The sequence below is a fragment of the Podarcis tiliguerta genome, assembly GCF_965153285.1.
Source record: "Podarcis tiliguerta genome assembly, chromosome: 2".
Classification (NCBI taxonomy): domain Eukaryota; kingdom Metazoa; phylum Chordata; class Lepidosauria; order Squamata; family Lacertidae; genus Podarcis; species Podarcis tiliguerta.
This window is the reverse complement of record NC_139535.1, coordinates 100,979,607-101,001,148: the sequence shown is the minus strand read 5'-3', so window position 1 is coordinate 101,001,148 and position 21,542 is coordinate 100,979,607. Positions and strand designations below refer to the sequence as shown.

General features: G+C 44.5%; 1 protein-coding gene across 9 annotated transcripts in view; it reads left to right on the top strand.

Annotated features, from left to right (window-relative positions):
- The first annotated feature begins 442 nt into the window (after window positions 1-442).
- The window catches only part of RAB5B (RAB5B, member RAS oncogene family), a 28,271-nt gene continuing 7,171 nt past the window's right edge, over window positions 443-21,542 (top strand). The window contains exons 1-4 of one of the 9 annotated variants that reach the window (XM_083428062.1): window positions 454-553; window positions 10,532-10,646; window positions 16,983-17,281; window positions 20,018-20,169. In XM_083428062.1, the coding sequence (XP_083284188.1) occupies window positions 17,119-17,281; window positions 20,018-20,169 (315 nt within the window). In that variant the 5' untranslated portion in view covers window positions 454-553; window positions 10,532-10,646; window positions 16,983-17,118. Of the gene's footprint in view, window positions 666-739; window positions 1,010-10,531; window positions 10,647-16,982; window positions 17,282-20,017; window positions 20,170-21,542 lie in introns of those variants that run through there. The other 8 variants (XM_083428065.1, XM_083428064.1, XM_083428060.1 and 5 more) reach the window with 8 other exon arrangements.

The following is a 21,542-nucleotide window of genomic DNA, read 5'->3' as shown; positions in this document are numbered from 1 at the left end:
GCTGGTTGGGCCAAAAAAGTTGAGGCCACGCCCGCCAACGCGCTTGTCAATCAATCCTCCGCTTCTCGCCGAGGACGTCTGGCCCTCGGATTGGACGCTGCCTACTGAAGCCCCGGGTTATAACTGGTTGGAGATGCCAGAGCGCTCCTCCCCGCCAGGTCACCTTATTTGTTGTTTATGAAACCTCCTGAATCGGAGGCCTTCCTACTGGCTCGCTCCCTCATCAGTTAGAGAGATACCCCGCCCCTCCTCTAGGCCAGCTGCTTTTCCATTGGCCATCCCGCCTCCTCTAACGCCATTGGCGGAGGAGCTTACTGCCCATCCTTCCCTTCGCCGGGTCGCGATTCGTCAGCCGGGGCCTGGGTGCGGTTTTGCGCGGCGCGATTGGTCGGGAGGGCGTGACCGGTCCCCAGGTGCCCGGCGCTGATTGGCTCGGATCGCAGACTAAGCCCTGCCTTCCGGCGCAGAGGTGGGTTCGGTTGAGCTAGTTTGTTTGTGTGCGAGGCAGACGGGGGCCGAGAAGAGGGGGGGCCCCGAGTCGGAGCCGCCTCAGGTACCCACAGGAGGGCGGGGGGCGAGAGGCTCGGGCCTTGACGGTTGTCCGGGTTACCTGAGCGAGTGTCCTCGCCGAGTGGAGCGTGGTTGCCGGGGGTTCCCTCGGAGAGGTGGTTGCCTGGCTACCCCCGGGGGGTGGGGTGGGGAGAAGTCGGGCCCTTCGGGTGGGAAGGGGTGGCGAAGTGCCTGGGCCTGCGCTGAGGGAACGGGGAAGAGGCCGAGTGGAGGATCCCGGGCGTGGGGGGGGGGCGGAGGGGGGCTTGGTCGAGGGGGGGCAGGGCTGCCCTCTCCCTCCCCCCCTCCTTTGGCCACGAAGGGTGGGCGACCCGTCCCGCTGAGTCTGCGAAGGCATGGAGGACCCACATGAGATGGGGGGTGGAGGCGGAAGGGCCTTGGCACCCTGGGCAGTCGGATGGCGAGGCGCGCTTGCTTCACTCTGGGGGCTGGCGACAGGGTGAGGGTCTCCAGAGGCCATCAGGGGGTGTATGTGTGGGGAGGGGGGGAGAGGAACATCTTGTCCCCCAATAATGTGCTTTTCATGTGTCTTCTTTATTATTGAATGTAGGTGGTGTTATAGGGATTCTCAAGCATGGAATAAATGTTGGTGGCTAGCCATGGCTGAGGTATTTAGACAGGCTCCTTTTTGAAACGTGGAAGCAAAGGTGGTTGCTCGGGTGAAAAGTGTAGGCTTTGCAATGCCAAAGGTCCAGGGTTCAGTCCCTGCCCTCTCCGAGTAACCCCTGGGAGCCACCGCTAGTCATTGTCGAGGCAGATGGTCCAGTGGTGTGACTCTGTGTAAATCGGCTTCTTGATTCCCTGTGTGGCGGAGCAGAGCCTAGATGGGCCCGGCCTGTGGTAGGAAGTCAAGGGGGCACTGGCTGATACTTGGGGTGCATTTAATAGCCTTTGTGTGTATTGCTGTGTCTTCTGTAAATTCGATACTGTGGCTACCCTTGCATTGAAAGTATTGGCAGGGCTTACTTTGCAAGTCTTTATTTTGATGGCGATAGTTTAAGAAACATTGGCCGCTGCAACATAGGCTGCACGCTTCCATGGTCTCTCACTTTTATTCTTGAAATCTCGAGCTGGTTACACTGCTGTGGGGTGCCCATATCAAAGTCTCCAAGCCTGTTTCTTGTATTATGAAGGTGGTACTTTTGTAGCACCACTACCTTGTGAAATTGCAGCTGCCCTAGTTTTTGCTAGTTGTCATGTGACCTGAGTACAGTTGCTTGACCTGTTGAAGCTGCTATCCTTAGTCCATCATGTTTTGTCAGTGCTGGAGCATTTCTGCCTTCCCATAGTACCTCGTTTCCTTTTTTTTCCCCCTTGGGCTCCTTAATCCAGAATTTCTTTCTTCGGTGTAGTCACCTGGGAGAGGCAAAGTTATTTGATTATTGTTGCTTTTCAAAGCAAAGCCAACTATTGTGTGATTAGCATCCACAGGGAGTCTTTGATTCTGTTTAAATTCAGGGTTCTAGTTAGGCATGTGTGATGCTTCTACTAATCCTTGTAATTATCCCCTGGATATTCAGGAGATGGGCACATTAGGGATTCATAGATATTTCTCTACTGTAAGGGGTTTATAATTGCTTCTTACAGCTTGACTTTATTAAAAATGTATTGGGGTAGGCAAACTGCCCAGAGAACAGAATGAAATAAAAATAGGTTCCTTGTTGATGCAGTATGAAAAGTAGAGAGCGCTAGTTGGAAGTACGCTAATGTGTCCTCAACCCATAAGGCTTAATGGGGGTCTTTTATATGGTGGAAATTTGCAGGTGTTTAAGCTGAAATTGTAAAAACAAAGTCATGTGCTCAGCACCTTTAGATAAAGTGATTGACTACTTTCACATGTGACATTATATACTGATTATTTAAGAACTAGCACCCATGGCATGTTTTCCATAGGATTCTTTGATATTATTAATAGTATTTCGATGTTGTTGATCTCAGATTGCTAGTGTTGTTATTAGTGCTATGTTTCGTCCCTGCTTCCCTGGTTTTTGTCTTAGCAGTAATTTAGATTTGCTTCCAATGTGTGAATATAGGTAGAGTACTTATATTATTTCCATGTTTTGTAATGGCCATTGTGCTGCAGACAAATAAAATTGATCACATCACATGTGTGGAATCTGATATTGGATCATTTGTAGGGCTGTAAAGAAAAGGAAGGATGTGAATCATGAAAGTTAGATTGCAGTGAGTTATGAGGTCATCCGGTGTGGGCTTGTCCTAGAGTTTCTTCTTCAGTCTGCAGTATGTCAAGTGATAAGCCTTCTATTGTTTACTGATGGGACAGTTTCTACTGAATCTCTGAAAGAAGTTATCTCTTCCTACTTTTTTTCTTGATCAGTGTAACACAACTTTGCGTGTTAGAAGGCAACTTAGTAACATTAAAATATGTTCACAACGGGGTCACCGTATATGTTCAATGACTTTGGAGTTGGCATCGGTTAAGTATCATACCTGGTTTGAGAGATCTTTTTCAAGAGAGCAATACTTCTGTACTTGTAGCACTATACCCCAAATGAGTAAGACTTGATTACTGATTATAATCAAAAACAAAGAGTGGTTCATAACAGTAGTCTAATGGGAATAAGCTTCCAAAATCTTGATGAAAATTATCAAAATTACTTGTAGTAACAAATTGCTATTTTTATTGGAAGTTGCATATTGTAGCGATTCACACGCCTATTGGCTTTTGCCAGTACTATGGGTTCGATCTAACATTAATCATACTTTGACTGGACCTGTTGAAACGGACATGAGTAACTTAAGTCCATTAATTTCAATGTGTATGCTCTTAGCAAAACGAAGTTGGATACAACCCTGTGTATCTTAACAACTTTAACCATTCTAACTGCACCCTTTCCCTCCACTACAAGTGTTATGAGAAGAACATATTTGGATGCTTATGCTGCGTATTTGCACTCACTTTCTCAACAGGGAAGTTGCACCCCTGAATGTTCAGTTTCTTTTTTGCAAATTAGCATTAGCATCTGCCCTGCTTTTGCTTACTACCATCCATAACTGTACACTGCTACAAAAAGTAACTTCTGGGCTTCTTTTCTGGTGGATATAGCAGTTCAAGGAATGTTTCCATCATCTGTTTTCTAGAAAATCCCCCAACACTGGTTTGACATTGTGACTTAACAACTTGCCACACATCTCCTTCCCACTATATAAAAGGGTTGTGAACTCCTGTGGTCTTAAACATGGAATAGTTTGGAGACCAGAAAGTATATGAGAAAACTAGAAGGATTTCCCTTTTCATCTTGGAAAAATACCTGCTCTCCTAAGTGCATTGATTAGCTTGGTAAGTTGAGTGTAACATAGATTTGTGTTCTGCTTTGAACTCATTTGGTGGAAGAGTGGTATATAAGCAAAAATAGCAAATAAACACTGAAGGCAAAAAGGAATCTCAAGAGCTGTTGTTTAAAGCAAAAATACCGAGACAAGGTATGTGTTAATCAAGGAACAAGGGGAGTGTTGGCTTCATTTCCTACTTCGGAGCTTTCTAGGAGTGTTTGGCTGTCTGAATTTTGGAACAGAATGCAGGTTGACCTTTGATCCAATTGCACAGTTTTTGTGACCACTATATTTGCTAATATAGGCATGTGTAGTTTCTCTGGCTGTTTGACACATATTAAACAGCTATGCCTTTAATCTCTCTGAAAAATGCAAATGGACATTAGGTTTTCATTAGTAACAAATGGAGAGCTCCCTGAAACTCCCAACTAAATGTTTTGAAGCATCTAGTTCTTCCTAGATCCTGGTGAAGAAAAATCATTTATGTTGTTCCATTCTTGTGTTCTCATCTGCCATTTATTTGGGAGTTTGGAACATTACAAAAAAAATGCTGGGGTATTCCAACTCTTTTCTAAACTATGGTTAAACCTGGCCACAAAATGGGCCATCCAAAAACGAAGGATATAGCATTGCTTCCAAAATATTCTCAGGCCATGACTTTGAGCTTCATGTGGAGGGAGTTCCAAAAATATAGAGTAGTTTTCTGTTTTGTGTCCTTGACATTGATTCAGTCATGGAACACACATCATACTGTTAACAGGTGTTATCCTTTGATTAAGATTGCAGTGGGACATAGGGAAAGAGATCTGAAAGATATGTAGGGCCTAAGTACAGTGGTACTTCGGGTTACATACGCTTCAGGTTACATACGCTTCAGGTTACAGACTCCGCTAACCCAGAAATAGTACCTCGGGTTAAGAACTTTGCTTCAGGATGAGAGCAGAAATTGTGCAGCGGTGGTGCGGCAGCAGCAGGAGGCCCCATTAGCTAAAGTGGTGCTTCAGGTTAAGAACAGACCTCTGGAACGAATTAAGTACTTAACCCGAAGTACCACTGTACTTTGAATTGTAGCTGAAAGAAGTCATTGCAAGCTGTGGAGCAAAATGTGTTCACCGCTGTCCACACCTCTCAAAAGATGAGATGCTCCATTTTACCCTCGCTTGCAAACTTCATAGGCAACTCTGTATAGAACCTATTACAAAAGATTAGCCTTTTATTACAAAGGTCTGGAAAATTTATTGCTAGGGCAAATTGGGAAGGCATTGTTGCCATTGACTTCCAAAGGTGCTCCTTGAAGACGTTTTTATACTGACAGGCCTTTATGCTTTCTTGATTAGTCATTTTAATGACTATTTTCTATTGCTTCTATGGTGTGTCATGTTGTATATATTGACTCTGCCTTGATATCTTATGAGTTGAAGGTATATAAGTATATTTTTTTCCTAAATAACTAAATAAGGGAGATCATTGCTTATATCAATGGGTTGTACATTGAAGGCAATTTGAAAAGGAGGCCCAGGTTTGCTTTCACTTTGATACCTGCCTACCATTAACTTTTCTGAACTTTGCTAGTTTTCTGAAGAGAGAAAATACTAATGCAGCATACTTCTAGACTTGAAAATTTACTGTACTCAAGTAGAGTAAGTTGCATAAGAAAAATCCTAAGTATTTTAAAGCTTTTTTGGAGAGTCTTGTTATGTTGGGTCCCTTAGCATAAGGATATCACGTATATTATTCCAAATCTGAATCTAAGGGGTATATTGCTAAAATGGTAGGCAATAACCTCTCTGTTTTAAGTACTTGTGCCACAGTCTAGCTAAGTAAACTAACAGAGAGGACCAAACTCTTGGCCATGAGAATCTGGGCTGGATATTTTATTTCTCAACTGCCTGCTGCCTCCTGTTCCCTGACCCTGATGCAATATCCCTGGCAAACTTCAGCTTCCCGTTTTGCTCTGCCAGTATTTAGAGACTTTCCTTTCATCCTAGAACAATGGGATGGGGTAAACATGTAATCTCACCTCTTCCAGGCTTGCCCTTGAATTGGTACAGGCAGATTCGATGCAAATAGAGCCATTTGCAACTATTGTGCTAAGTGTGTGCACTCAGACCCAGGAGTAAAGGTTTTCCTTCAGACCAAAGTCCCTCAGTTGTTGATATTTGCTTGTTTCAAGCCCCGGGAGCACCAGACATTTGGAAAGCTGCAGGAAATACTAGTAAGCAGAAATTAGTTGCAGTAGCAACTGATGAATTCAGCAAATCTTCACAGATAAAAGTTAGCAGCAAGGCAGCAGTACCACATGTCATTTATAGTGGCAAGCCTTCATGGGTGGCATTTCTGCCAGACTAAAGTTCTGTGTGGAAAATCCAAATTCTGTTGCATGAACTTTGTCTGTGTCACCTTTGCAAATATGGACTCACTGACAGGGACTAGATTGTAGAATAGAGAGTGTAGTTGGGAGAGGGATCTGGTCTCTGAGTTTTTAGTTGTAACTTCCCACAAGTTGTATGGGCTAGAGAATTAACATTATTAATTTTTTAATAGAAAAGTAGAATAAAAATCAGAACCCTAAGAGTCTTGGGAATCTTTCAGAGCTTCCAAACTCTAAACCTTTTTGTACATTCACGCTGGTGGAGACTTCTGGCTTCCTTTGTATCTTGTCTACTCATTATTTGGTATGTGGCCATCCTAGTAGCTAAGCACTTGATCACACCATACTGACTAACTTCAACTATTACATGTTTATCCTTCCATATGAACAAGAACATCAACTGGTGGCCTAGGGGGCATCAGAGGTTGGTGGCTCTAACAGAGCGTTATTTGCACTGGTCGTGTAGGTACTTAATGCATCATCCTTCATTACACACCATGCTGCATACAACTATTATCTCATTTGGCTGTTAATACAGATTAAAGTTGTAGTCCAAAGAGAGAGATTGTAAGATGTGCTCAGAACTACTAGAAGCTCTTCCTATCCCTCTGTGGCTTCTCTGGGTGCCTTAGTGGGAATTACAGAGAAAGAGCCAAGTGGAGACCATTCTGGTCATTCTGAGGACCCTTGCAAAAAGTATCAGCGAACCAGACTTGGCTCTCAACAAGGAGGGGAACACAATTATAATAAATTATTATTGCATCACTTACTCCATTTGGTCAATCAGCGCTACTTAGATGTTCGCACCTGTCCTGCACCAATAAATGTTTAAGGTAGTTCAGATTTCTGTTTCCTCACCCTCTAAGCATTTTTGTTTCCATTATGTGCTTAATTCCATCTATCCCTAACTGTTCCTGGTAATATTAAGGGACTAACAGAAAAGTCTTTGTATATAGAGATGACCCTCATGGTCTCTTCCAACTGTACAATTATATGATTTTATCTGTTGAGTGGAGAAATGGGCTGTTTTTGTCCAAGGAGTTGTTTGCCCAGAGATTGCTTAATAAATAATATGCAGCTCATAGGGGAACTTCACTGGAGCAAGAGCAACTATTCTCAACTCTTTTGCAACCCTAAATTAATCGGAAGGAAATGGCAGGCTGAATGTGCAGGCAGCAGTGAGACTTTGGATGCATTACAGAGAAACTTGGATAGACTCTATGAACTCGAGTGTTGTCACCCACGCAGTGCCCAAACCTTGGTTCTGAAATGAGTTGATGATGAAATATCTTCCAGTGTAGGGAAAAAGTGTTCAGATTGGCTTGGCAGATGTCTACACATATTGTCCTAACTTAATAGCTCTCCTCTATGAAAGTTTCATATATTTGGGATAAGATCATATAAAATAGGGGTAACCTTATCTGAGCATATAAAACAATTGTGCTGAAAACTCTTTGGGCAATTGTTGTAACACTGGTATTTCCTGCAGCTAACATGGACATCATATCAATCTTTAGTTGCGTACATAAATCTGGGAAACACCAGTTCTATGCCAACTTCTTAGGGCAAAAAATTGCTCAGGGAGGCTTAAAAGCACAAGAAAATGCAACTGCAATAAGAAACCTGATGGTCCACGCATCCTGAATAGTTGTTTTTAGCACTGGATTTCAAGGAAAATACCAGAAACGATGATCAGAAGAATCTTGAGAAACACTGAACCAAGCTAATATTTGTGTTGATCAGCTTGCCAGTTAAGCACTCACAGAGGACATGTAGCGGGTCAAGTTGCTGACAGATTCCATTACTAAAGCTACATTGATAGAGCTAGACTAATAAGTGCTTCATTGGGGCTACCCTAAGAAAATTGCTTTCCTCCACCACAAGCCTGCTCTGTTTCTATACTTGACATGCTGGAGGCAAAGCCAGCTCTTGTATATCTACCAAAGAAACCAGTCCGGCTGGTGGGGTGCTCTGTGCTGCTGCCTCCAAGCACTGTGTTTCTGGCCTGCAGTTTTTTTTATTAGCCCCCTAAGAGGAGCTGGCAAAGAATAGGTGGTGATTTTGTTTGCAGGCTAGTAACCTTTGGGGGCTAACTTGCAAGGCTGCTTTATATGGCTTCTGCGGCATAGGTTTGCATAGGCTAGTGTCATAGGTTAGATGTGGTTTTTCAGTCTCTATCACTGAAACGCTCCCCCTGGAGTCTGGAAAGGTTTAATTCTAGATGTTGTTTTTATTCAGAATTTCTAATGAAATCAGAGAGTTGGTATGCATGATCCTTCACTTAGGGCTCTCAGAATCGCCAAAACGATTAACCTAACTGTGGACTTTGACTCTAGACTGGGTGATACAGTGGTACCTCAAGTTACAAACGCCTCAGGTTACAAACGCTTCAGGTTACAAACTCTGCTAACCTGGAAGAGTTTACCTCGAGTTGAGAACTTTGCCCCAGGATGAGAACGGAAATCGTGTGCCGGCGGCGCAGCAGCAACAAGAGGCCCCATTAGCGAAAGCACGCCTCTAGTTAAGAACAGTTTCAGGTTAAGAACGGACCTCTGGAATGAATTAAGTTCGTAAGTAGAGGTACCACTGTATATCGATATATCACCAGGACTGGTACGAGGGGCAGACCACGATGACATATTCACTCACTGGTGAACCCGCTGCTGCTCCCGAGTCCCTCTTCCTCCAGTGCCCAGCATGCTGAGGGAAAAACAAGCCACCGGCGCTGGAGGCAGAGGGACTCAAGCAGCAGCGGTTTCACCACTGATATACCGCTGAGTGAAACTGCCATTGTGGTCTTGGCTGAGGAGCATGCCGCTGCCCTTGCCTCAGCCAAGCAGTTTTAGGGAGCCCCCATCTCTCTACCAGCTTGCACAAGCCAGTGGTAGGGGGGAGGCTCTGTTAAAGTGCTGAGAGAGCACAAACCCCACTCCTGCTTGCACGCGAGTAGGAGCAGGAGCTGGCCTCCTCAGCTGAGGAGCGCAAAGCCCCTACTTCCCAGCTGAGAGATCCCCGACCCCTCTCCTGCTTGCACACGAGTAGGAGTGGGATGCGGCTGCTCAGCTGGGGAGCGCAAAGCCTCTGCTTCCCAGCTGAGAGAGCCCCTCTTCCACTTGCACGGGAGCAGAAGCTGGATCGGGCCTGCTCAGCTGGGGAGGTGCATGCTCCATCGCACTTTTCCATTGAGGGGTACTTGCATGCAAGCAGGCTTCGTGCTCTTCAGCTGAGCAGCCCTGATCCCACTCCTGCTCACGGGGACATTGGGCATCGCTTAGTTGGCGCAGGTGCCTTTCCGCCCCAGAGCTGAGCAGCAGGCTGGGGCCAGCTGCAGTGTCCCCAGCTCTCCAGATGTTGTACTTAAAGTGCCTCATCTCCCACCGTGAGAGCTGAGGCAGTTTCTCCCAGCACCTCGCCAGCTGGGGCCAGTGCAGCTTGTTTCAACATTGTGGTTTATTGCCAAACCGCCATGTTTTGCTGGCGATACATCGCGATACTGAAAACCCAACACCGCCCAGCCCTATTTGACTCCCTGTCACATTATTCTAAAACTGAAAGACTGTGCACACTTGTAGGAGAGTAAGGACCATTCAGTGCCGGGGTGTGTGTGTGTGTGTGTGTGTGTGCTTTTGAGAGAACTTGGGCGGTTCAAGCTGTAAAACACATTGAGCATCTTTGCTTAGCTAAAATAGAGTCTTACCAAAGTCTCTGATTCTACAAAGTTCTGATTCTACCATTGCATTTCATAGGACAAACTAAATGATCTTCAAATGCAGCAGGGAGAAATCTCCAGTCTGCAGACCTAACTAGACCCAGCAGGGGTCCTAATTAGGCCTCTGAGGTTATTTTCCCCATGTCATACCCACCTGATGTTGAGCATGTAAAGATGCAGTGGCAGAGGCACAACTGAGGGCCTTAAAATGCACTTCCAGTGGGTCATTGGCATGTGGGGCTTGTTTCCAGTGTCTTTTAAACTTGGTGCCAAATGTAAGCCCTGCTGGAATTGGTTCCAGTTGGTGCTACCAAGCAAAGCCAATCCCTCACAAAAAGCGGGAGTTGAATTCAGCGCTGGTTAGCAATGACTTCAAGCTCCACTGGGATCTTGATCTCAACGTGTGCTGTAAAGGAAAAACAGATCACAGTGATGTCTGAGGTTGTCAGAATGTCCCACCAGGTACAAGAGAGCTTCAAAATTTGGCCTTCTAAATTTAAACTGCTCCTTTGGTAGACTCAAAGGAAGGAGAGAAATATGCATGATTCTTTTTCATTCACTCTTACTTTTATTCATTTTCTATGTAGCTTTTCACAGTTCAGGGCGGCAGTTTGAAATTGGAAACACTTGCTCCAGACTGACCTAGGACTTCAGAGAGATCAAGCCTTCCCCTTTGATTTTAAGCCTGTTTGATTAGCAAAGGTAACATTATTGGACCCACCCTTAAATGCTTTTTTAAGAGTGACTTTCTAGTTTCCTATGTCTCCACACCTTTAGAATTTGGATGATTAGCAGCACAAACAAACTTCAAAGCCTATGTGAGCCTCATGTTAACAGTTTCATTCTTCTACTTGCCAGAGCAGGCAGGTGCAATCTGGCTTGGAGTCCATGCCTAGTACTTTTGTGGATAGCTGTTCACAGAAGTGTGTGAAACCAACTTCTAAAATGCCCCTTATTCCAGGCTGTATGGTACCATCCTGAATGCAGGTACCATTACTTGTAAATTTGGATAACCTATGGTGGAAGCTAAGATGTACCGATTTTTCTTTCTCTTCTTTGATTCTGATATTACACTGAATAAAGTCGGTTGTAACAATGTTGGGCAAGCCTAGCATGATCACATAGGAGTGACTGTAGTGAACTAGTGGCGTATTTGTGTCCCACCTGTCCTCCCAAACTTATGGCCATATACCTAAAATTTAGTTATGCATACTTGTTTTTGAATGTTGCTGATTTTATTTGTATGTTTTGGATTTTTATACACTATTTAGGGTTTTGGATTAAGCGTTTTATAAATTCTACTAAACAAACAAGGGACAACTGGCTTTATGTATTGCTTGTGAGCTTCTAGCCATGGTTAGTGTTGGAGACAGATCACACTGGCAGTCTAAGTCCGTCATCCTAACACAGCTCATGTTCTTCCATCTTTCCCTTACCACAATCCTGTGGGTGATGAAGATGAGATTATGACTTGCTAAGGCAGTCTGTTGAACTTCATGAGCTGGACGGAGCGCTTGGATTCTCTCTCACCCACCCCAGTCTATCTACTACATTCTGACAAGGCTATACACCATATTTTCCGCTCCATAAGATGCACTTTTTTCCTCTTAAAACCTAAGGGGAAATGTCTGTGCGTCTTATGGAGCGAATGTGTGGTCCCTGGGGCTGGGGGGGGGGAGCCTGGGCTTCCTTCAACAGCCCCACAAGCTCGGGGAGCAGCGGAAAGGCTTTCCCCACTGCCAGCCCCACAAGCTCGGGGAGCAGCGGAAAGGCTTTCCCCACCGCCAGCCCCACAAGCTCGGGGAGCAGCCTTCCCGCTGCTCCCCGACCCACTGTTTGGGGCTGGCAGTGGCTTTCCCCAACAAGCAGGCCGGGGAGCAGCAGAAAGCCTTGTGGGGCTGGCAGTGGGGGGAAGCCGCACTTCCTCCACTGCCAGCCCCGGGGAGCAGCGGGAAGGCTGCATGCAGCCTTTCCGCTGCTCCCCGACCTGCTCATTGGGTCGAGCAGCTCTGGGGTAGCCTGTGAAGCCTCTACAGGGCAGCGGGGAGTCTTCATCCTGCTGCCCTGGGGAGGCTTCGCACAGCTAACCCAGGCTTTGGCGGGAGGTGGGGGAAGGGATAGAGTGAGGCTCTCTCACTTCCCCCACCTCCCCCAAAAGCCCCCCAAAACTGCATTTTTTTTTCTTGAATCCCCCCCCAAAAAAAGTAGGTGCGCCTTATGGAGCGAAAAATACAGTACTTGCAGGTCCTTGCCAATCATTTTCAACTACCGATATCTTAAATATGCTTCCATTCTACCATGGTGTCAAGCATTATCTACCTTAGCAGTGAAGCTAGTTGGCGCTCCTTGTTAATAGGAAAAGGAGACAATAATGCCTTGCTAGACACTGTGTTAAAACTCCTTCAGTGCAGAAAGGAAGCTCTAGAAAGTTTCCTTTGACAGGTTTGGAGAAAGATGACTTTGTTCTGATGCATGTTTATTGAACTACATAAAGGACCTTACGGGTTTTGTGAACGAAGTAACAATATACTTGATAGTAAAACTTCTTGGGACAACTGAACTTCCCTAGATGACATTGCTAACCCAGTAATTTAACCCGCCAGCAAATGCATATTTGGCTTTCAGAAACTTTCTCTTTCCACAAATGGCTTGTTCATAAACGCACTTCTGGTCTGCTCCTTACTTCTGACTGGAATGTGCCTGCCTACAACTTTAGGCTACGCCGAAAATACTTGTTTTGCCAGTTTTCTATTCAGTGCTCAGTGCTTTCTCCCCTGTTACACATGCCGTCTCCTTAATCAGGTCACCTCTAAAGTTGCTTGATTAAACTGCTTAGGAGAGTGCCCTTCAAACACAAGGTATGAAGAAAACTACTTCCCAAAAGCACTCTTACTATGTAGGGAAGATCTCCTGATGTCAACCTATTATTTATCTTCTAAGGTTCTCTTGAACACTTTAATTGTTACTAGAATGCATGCCAGTTCCTAAATCAGCTGCTGCAAAATATTTACAAGCAACAGTGTAAATTAAGATTAAAGCATTCCGCATATATGAAGGAAAGCATTTGGAAGTCCACAAAATGGATTTGTAGGCTAGTTTGGTCTTTTTTAGTGTCTCTTTCTTTGGCAGTGTCTTTTAACAAGCTTGCTGAAAAATATTTCTAGTGATAGCATTTTATCACTTGATCAGTTTTGGGGCAGGGGATTGTAGAGTTGTAGGTACCTTTTTGTTTTAGGCAGAAACAAAAGTTTTTAAAACTCATTACCTTACAACATAAAGTATTCCGCTTTGGTTGATCACGTAACATAGAAGTGCTCCAGGTGCCCTGAAGTAAGGAGCCAAACACCCACTTCACCCTCTCTGGCCTTGTAAGCAGAAAAATACTTCAATGTACAGAAAACACACTACAAGGGTTTCCAATATGGTTATGCCTTTGCTGTGTATTACTGGGATTTATCCTGCAAACGAAAATGGGTTATTTTGGTGGGGGGTGTAAAAATCATCTCAGGGAGTAGTGCCCCCTTAAAATGCCTTTTACTGTGAAATCATGAAGCCTTGCTGGAAATAAATCACCAAAAGAGGAAGAGATTGTGCTGCAGATTGTCTCAAGTGGTAGTGCCCATAGAATCATAGGATATTGACAAGCTGGAAGGTGTGCAGAGGTGGGCAACCAAGAGGATCAAGGGTCTGAAAACCAAGCTTTATGATTGCTGAAACAATAATTTTGCCCTGTTTGGAGCAAAACATCAAGTGCAAAAGAGGTTTCTATTTAGCTGGACTCTTATTTGCACGAAGGAACCTAATATTGCTGACAAGCTCAAGAAATAGTACTGCGAGGCTGTTCTCAACAGTTTGCAATATACTAAACTTAGGTCAACGGCTTGGTTTAAAGCTTTAGTTGCACCCTCCTTAATTTTAATCTTCATTTGTATATCGGTGCCGTACAATCCTTTGGGTAGGAAACGACTCAGACCGTAACCTGCATGTGTTTATCATGCAAAAACTGCTGGACACGCTTGGCAACAGGTAGTGTTCTCTCCATGATCTCTCATTATAAAGGGGCATTTGGTCAAATGTTTTAGGCAGCACCTTGTCCTGGACTTTTTCTGCCGTTTCTTCATCAGCATGATAAAATTTGTTTGTTTGTTTATTTATTTATTATTATTTTATTAAAACTAATTAAATTAAATTAAATTGTAACAATGTTTCCCCATTTCCAATATACAAAGTTTATATCTGCTGTGCGACCCACAGTTTTCACAGTAAGGAAATTGCATAGAAGAGTGATCAGCATTTTGATGATGATATTAGGGTTCAGGGAGCTTTGCATACCCAAAAGATAGATCCCTGCCCTTAGGAGCTTGCAATCTAAACAGAGATGGTGGGTGGGTGAGCAGAGTCAACAGGAGATGCAAGAGACAAAGGGATGCCAAATGCCAAATGGTTTGTTCACTGCTGTTGCCACATCCTCCATTTTGGCTCAGCGACTCCAGCTCAAGGAAACATAATCGCCAATACGAACACCAGTGTTTACATGCACCGTACTTCCTCAAGCTCTCAGAAGTTCCAGGGGGAGCACATATCTGAGTTTGGCTTCCTTTTATAGGAAACGGCTTGTGCTGTTGCTTTTTGAAGTTTTTGAGATTCCTTTACAAATATGCAAAGTGAAGCAGAGGAAGCGACTATGATTCTAATACGATCTAGTTGAAATTCCTGCATTGCAGGGGGGTTGGGCTAGATGAACCTCGGGGGTCCCTTCCAACTCTGCGGTTCTCTGGCCGCATCTTGGAAAATACATGTGGGCAGAGAAGGATCTCTGCATAAAACAGTGCAGCGTGTCACTTAAGCAAGGGAGCAGCTGTGCCAACTGCTTCTTTAGAAGTGCACAGAGCTCTCTTCCCAGGGAGCCTGGGCAGGATGTCTGCAAGGTCATTGCTCAACTCCACTCTCTCACTCTCACTCTCACAAGAGAGTTCTTGGAAAAGGAAAGAAGCGTTTTCCTATGTTCAGCAGATTCAGCAAAACTAAATCTAAATACATACTATTTGCTTTGAAAGTCTGTGCTGCTGGCTTTAACTGTGTTCCACATTTGATCTGGGTGCATAGTGCAGAGGGACCTCTCTGGATAATTTGTCTTAACCATTTTGCAGCCTTGGATTGTGTGAATAACAATTGATTTTATTTTTTGACTCGCGGAACACCTAGGTGAATCCTGGACGACGTTTCTAGCCAGGTTTTGGATTTTGCTTTATTTAAAGTTGCTGAGTTTGAAGTTGAGTTGAGATCCTGACTCGTTCAGATGGAATGGGAAGCTTTGGTTAGTTAGGTATTTGCCGCTTTTAATTGCTGCTCCTTGCGGAGGAGATGTTTGCCATAAGCAAGAGGCTCATGCATAATTAGCTTAATAAGATAATGAATGCAGACCTTGGGTGGCCCAGAATTCTGCTTTTAAGAAAGAGGAAGCAAAACTTGATGTTTAGAAAACTTTAGGAAATCTTTCAGCCTTTCCCTGAAGATGCTGCAGTTCCTGGGTTGTTATTTTTTTAAGCGGGGGTTAGTAATGCAGTGGTGATTGAAGATTCCTGAGAATTAACTTGCTGCCTTCAGCTTTTACATTCTTGCTCAAAACTGGCTTAAATAAAAACGTCAACCCACACAAGAAGCTTGTCAGAGGTGGCTAGCCTTGAGAGAAGCTTGTGTGTGAGAGAGGCTTTTTTGCATGGGTTGTGATTACAATTGTTACCTGTCAGAAGCTTAATGTTTTATTGGAGTTCATTTTTAAGGGTGGGTGGCTGGGATTTTGCTTCCAGTTACATCTCCATGTTGAAATAAAGGATTCTGTGAGCTTTTATGAGCTTGCTTTTTAAAAAAATCCAAAATACTACCCAAATCTAAGGTGGTAAACAAACATGGAGATAGACTGTACCGTCTGCTTTGCTACTAGCAAATGTCTGTGTGGTGTCACACATTTTTACTTCTAACTTACCAATCGATCTGTTTCAGAAAATGTATGCTGGGGGACAGGGCCATTTGTGCACTGGGAAGCAAATGAAACACACCTTCCCGCTTTGAGACAAAAGATGCTCGGGTTCAAGGCTTGGTAACTGCCTTGTCGCCTAGGAATTTGAAATCTTCACCCTGGTGTCTTTTGTGATGTTTATCTATCCCCCCAATAGTGAATCATCTGTAAAGCAGGCCTGTGGTGTGAAGAAAAACTTCATTGAAGAAAAGCGTTGAGCTGATGAGTACTTGTGAACCTCAGACAGCTGCATGTGCACCTCACTGACAGCTTGGTCCAAACTCATGATGTAATTGAGATGTTAAGCACTGTTGTAATATACCGTTCTGGGCCGGGTCAGGGGTGTTGTCCCTGTAGCCCTGGCTCTTCTTGGTGCCATGTGATGTGAAGAAAAATCCAGTTCAGAAACTGCTTGCGACGTCTTGAAGAATGTGAGCAGGAAAGACATCCGCAGTAGTTGCTGACTCATGGATCACAGCGTTTCACTGCACATGGGAGTTCTTTCCCCTCCAAGGCTAATTCGGGAGGGATTGTTTGCTCTAGGAGATTTATTTTTTTTTAAATAAAATAACAGCTTGTCTCCTCTGGTTTGTTCTTGGTGTTTTGACATTACAATCACCAAATGCTGTGTTTAGCTACAATGCAGATAACCAGGAATCTGACTCTTTCCCTGCTGAATAGAGTGTGTCTGTGGCTTGTCTGGTCAGGTGTCAGGTTACTGTGCTGATTCTGGGCTAAATATTGTTGGATATCCATCCTGACATCTGGTTTGAAAGCCCATGCTTATCTTACACATCCCCCTTGAATGACAGGGCTGCCCCCCCCCATTTCACAAATTGAGGAACCAAATATGTTTTTGTTGTTAATTGCTCAGGTTTTGACTGAAGCTAGTTTTACTGCTCGATTCAACTTAATACCTTTCACTTGTCTTTATTGCGCCTACATCCCAAGCCTTCAGTGTTTTTCACCTGTCCAGCACAGCACATCAATCTGTTTTTTTCTTTTTTTCTTTTCCCCAGAAGGAGTTGCTCACAGCTGTTGGACGAAGTTGTCAACCTGTTCCAGGCCAAAAGCTCCTATACTCCCAAAGTCTGATCGGTGGCTGGTAGTTTTTTTGCATTGGCTGGAGCACAGGCTGCTCTTAGAATCCAGGCCATGACCAGCAGAGGAGCTGCCAGGCCGAATGGTCAGTCGCAAGCCAGCAAGATCTGTCAGTTCAAGCTAGTACTCCTGGGCGAATCGGCAGTAGGCAAGTCCAGCCTGGTGCTGCGTTTTGTCAAGGGACAGTTCCACGAATACCAGGAGAGCACCATAGGTGGTGAGTTTTTTTTGGGGGGGGATCTCTTCTTGGGAGGATAATCGATAGCCTAAATTTTAGGAAAGCACCTTTGGATTCCAGCATAACAAACTCTACCTGGGCAAAGTCATCCACTTTCAAATGGGGTGCACTTCCCGACACCTTCATCCTGAAGCGTAGCCGCTTACTGTGCTTGTTTACCCTTTCAGTAGCCCTCTGGAAGTCTGCAGGTGGTAAGGGTGATAGTCTAACCCCACCAGCTGAATCTGCTGTTTGAAAGGCTGTTAGAGTCATGGTTTGGTTGCTCTTTTGGGTGGAAGTCTTAAACAAGCAAGTAGGCATCAGTAAATCATAATATGGGACGCGGGTGGCACTGTGGGTTAAACCACAGAGCCTAGGACTTGCCGATCAGAAGGTCGGCAGTTCGAATCCCTGTGACGGGGTGAGCTCCCGTTGCTCGGTCCCTGCTCCTGCCAACCTAGCAGCTAGAAAGCACGTCAAAGTGCAAGTAGATAAATAGGTACCACTCCGGCGGGAAGGTAAACGGTGTTTCCGTGCGCTGCTCTGGTTCGCCAGAAGCGGCTAAGTCATGCTGGCCACATGACCCGGAAGCTGTATGCTGGCTCCCTCGGCCAGTAAAGTGAGATGAGCGCCACAACCCCAGAGTCAGCCATGACTGGACCTAATGGTCAGGGGTCCCTTTACCTTTAAATCATAATACACTAGTGCAATGGTTGCTTTAAAAAAAAACAAACGCACCCATATTGTTAAAATACAGTGACCCCTCCCAATAGTTACAGTTAAAACAGTATATACTTAATAATAGTGGGGGAGGGGAGGGAGGGACCTGTTTCAGCCTGAGGACCAAATTGGAACTTACCCATCCTTCTGGGTACTACGTTTCAGTGATTGTTGGGACAAAAGTGGGCAAGGCCAAACACACACACACACACACACACACAAAAAGAGGGGGAAAATGCAAGGATTTCTATCCCCTCCCCACATTGTCAAAAACACAAGTGCCAGGTACACAGTGCACTTTCCCTCTTTTACACACACACATACTTCCAGGCACATATACATACACTCTGATGCGATGGGCAGGAAGACACATGCATTTCTAGCCCTCTCCAGCGCTGGGGTGGAGGTGACTGGAAAGATCCTTTTGTGCTCTTTAGGGAGACTCTCTAAAGAGAAGACAGAGGGATTTTATCTCTTTGTCTTAGCCTTGTGAGGCACAAAATACCTCTTCTGTTATTTGCTCTCAGAGAGGGCTTATCTCTGATTTTAGGGCTTTGGTACTTAGGTTAGAGGTGAAAAATCCCTTTACTATCCTGTGTCAGACATCATGTGATGTCAGGTGATTGGCAGGTGGGCATGGTTTGCCCAAATGGCCTTGTGGGCCTAATTAGGCCCATGGGCCCACAGTTCCCCGCTGTTGAGTTAATACACTGTTTAATTCCAGTTACCTTCCATTTTAGAGTACTCATAATCTTGCTTTATCCATAAAATATTGTATGCGGTCACTGGAGAGAGAGAGAGAGAACACTGTGTTTCTTTTTTTAAAAAGTTTTCTTTTCTAGATTTGGTTTGCTAAATGTACTGCAGAAAACTAAATGATCACAGAAGTACTTCTATAAACCTCACAGCCCCTTTAAAATCCCTTACCTGTATTTGTGCAGTGCAGTGGACTCACAACTTGCGCGTGTTTAACTTGCTTGATTTCAACTTTACACATTTGAGAGCTCACAGTTGAAATCACACAGATTAAACGCACAAAAGGCAAACCGCTTAAAAGCAGGGTTTTCTCAGTGTAGAAAGAGCTTTTAATCTCTCAGACTTGCTAATGGGGCTCTCTGGTGAGATCTCACAGGAACTCAAGACAGCCCTGCCAGACAGCTGGTAAGCAAGGTGGAGCGCTTAAAAGCTCTCTGCCTTGCGTGTGGGGTAAGACCTGTTTTGTGCGCCAGCTCTGGAAGCTAAGATTGCTCATGAGAGGGCAGTAGCAAGAGAGTGGGTTGACTATATGTGTTTTTGCATATGGGCACCATCCCCAGAATGTAACCCCCATGCAAAAGATGCAAGACCACTGTAAAACAACACCAGTATTCTTTTGCTTTATGTAGTGGTGCACATGGACTGCATTTTCCCTTAAATTCCTCCATAATGCTTCCTTAAGATTTTTGCTGAGTCCTTTTAAGGTCTTACCACCAGCAGCCACCCTAAATACCATCATTGTTTGGCTACTTTCTGCGAGACAGGGATATTTGGGGGTTGAGGGGCAATTGCGCATCAACTCAACACTAAGTAGGGGACAAGGTGGGAAGATGCTATATTCTCTCTCTCTCTCTCTCTCTCTGTGTGTGTGTGTGTGTGTGTGTGTGTGTAAGGTAACATTCAGACATTAGGTTATTCCATCATTCATAATGGTACAGTCCTTTGAACTTGCACCATATGTTTTTTTCTACATGTCTAGGCCTAACCCACAATATTTACAGGAGAAAAATTTTCATATTATTTGCGTTCATGCTTATTTCCGTACAAGCTGCTCCCTGCAGCCTTGGAGACTTCTTAACAGATTGTTAGAGGTCAGAATATTATCAGGTTAATATCACTTTTTGATTGGTCTCCCCATGGGTGATTCAGCTGGTTCACAATAGTAAAAATTCATTCACTGTAATTATGATATATAAAGTTAAACGATTGCATCTATTTTGCCGGGTTCCTAAGCCAACTCTTCACCTTCTCATTTCGCAGCTGCTTTCCTCACACAGTCTGTCTGCCTAGATGACACAACGGTAAAGTTTGAGATCTGGGACACAGCTGGTCAGGAAAGATATCACAGTTTGGCCCCTATGTATTACCGAGGGGCTCAAGCTGCCATTGTGGTGTATGACATAACCAACCAGGTAAGCATGCACTGTTTGCTATCTTTTGGGGAGAAAGGGCAGTATCAAGGTTAAACCAACAGTGTGGAGACCTCATACAATTACAGCGGAAGTGTCTATCAGCTGATGATGCCTCAGTTCCTTTGAGCATCCTTTCCCATTTCAGATGAAGCTTGTTGGAAACAAGGGCTATCTAAAGACTTATACACAGTCAGTTATTGGTTAGAAACTTCAGGTGATTGCTGCCATGCAAGACCCACTGTCTGACCAAAGCATTGCCTTGTTCACAAGCTAAACAAGCTTCCCGACTAGTGGCTGATTTGTTATTTTTTGAAAAGTTAAAACCACAGATTTGCATTTGCTCTGGAGTAAGCAACATAATTTCCTTGATGCCTTGAATAAATATGATCAACACCTCATAGAGATCAGGGCAGTTCGGGGGTTTTTTAAGGCAAATAATTTTAGATAGGTATAATTTACGCTCTGATACCTAGATAGGAATTTACACTCTGGAAAAACCTACTTAGGAAGTCCTACTGAGATGAGTGGAAATTACATTCAAGTTGCTATGTTTAGGATTGCAGCCTAAGTGTGATGTTGCAGGAATTAAGAACCATGGTGCCTTTGCAGCATGTCTTCCTGGGGCCCCCCTGCCCCTTCCAGAGCAATTAGCTTTGACCTACCCCTCCCTTTTCAGAATTTTCTTTTACTCAGCACCCCCCTGGAGATCTACCTTATTTAAGCGAACAAACAGAAAGACACTGACAAATGTGTGTTCTTTTGTTTATCTATGTTTCTACTTATGTCCTACAACATAGCAGAGAATGCTGTTGTTGCGAAAAAGACACCTTGAAGCTTGAAATTATAAAATTATTAAAACCCATGGGATGGACTGCGGAGTGAAGCCTGTCGGCTCAATCCAATCTGCCCCAGGGACAGGGACAGTGCTGCAGCCCATCTACCATTGGCCAAATAGGCAGGCAAGCTGCAATCCATTTCCAGGCTTTGGGTGAAGCCGAAAAGGGTTCACCCAAGCCCAGGAAAACCCCTCTGATCCAGGGAGGCATTGTGACCATCCCATAATGGCGCCCAACCTGGCATTAAATATCATTACACAACAGTTGAAACATGTATGAATGAATTTTCAAAATTTTCTTCTTTATGCTTCCACTGCCCCCTTCTTTTTATTCAACGCCCCGAATTTCACCCGAGGCTAGTATTGCCCCCCTGGATTGTTCCAGCACCCCCTATGGGAAACACTTATCTGTGTGGAGCCACTGGGAGCTGTCATCAGGAGATGTGGAGCAAAGTCTCATCAATAGGCAGATGACACCCAGCTCCATCTCTGTTCTATCTGTATTGGGAAAAGCAGTTGTGGTGTCAGATCAGTGCTT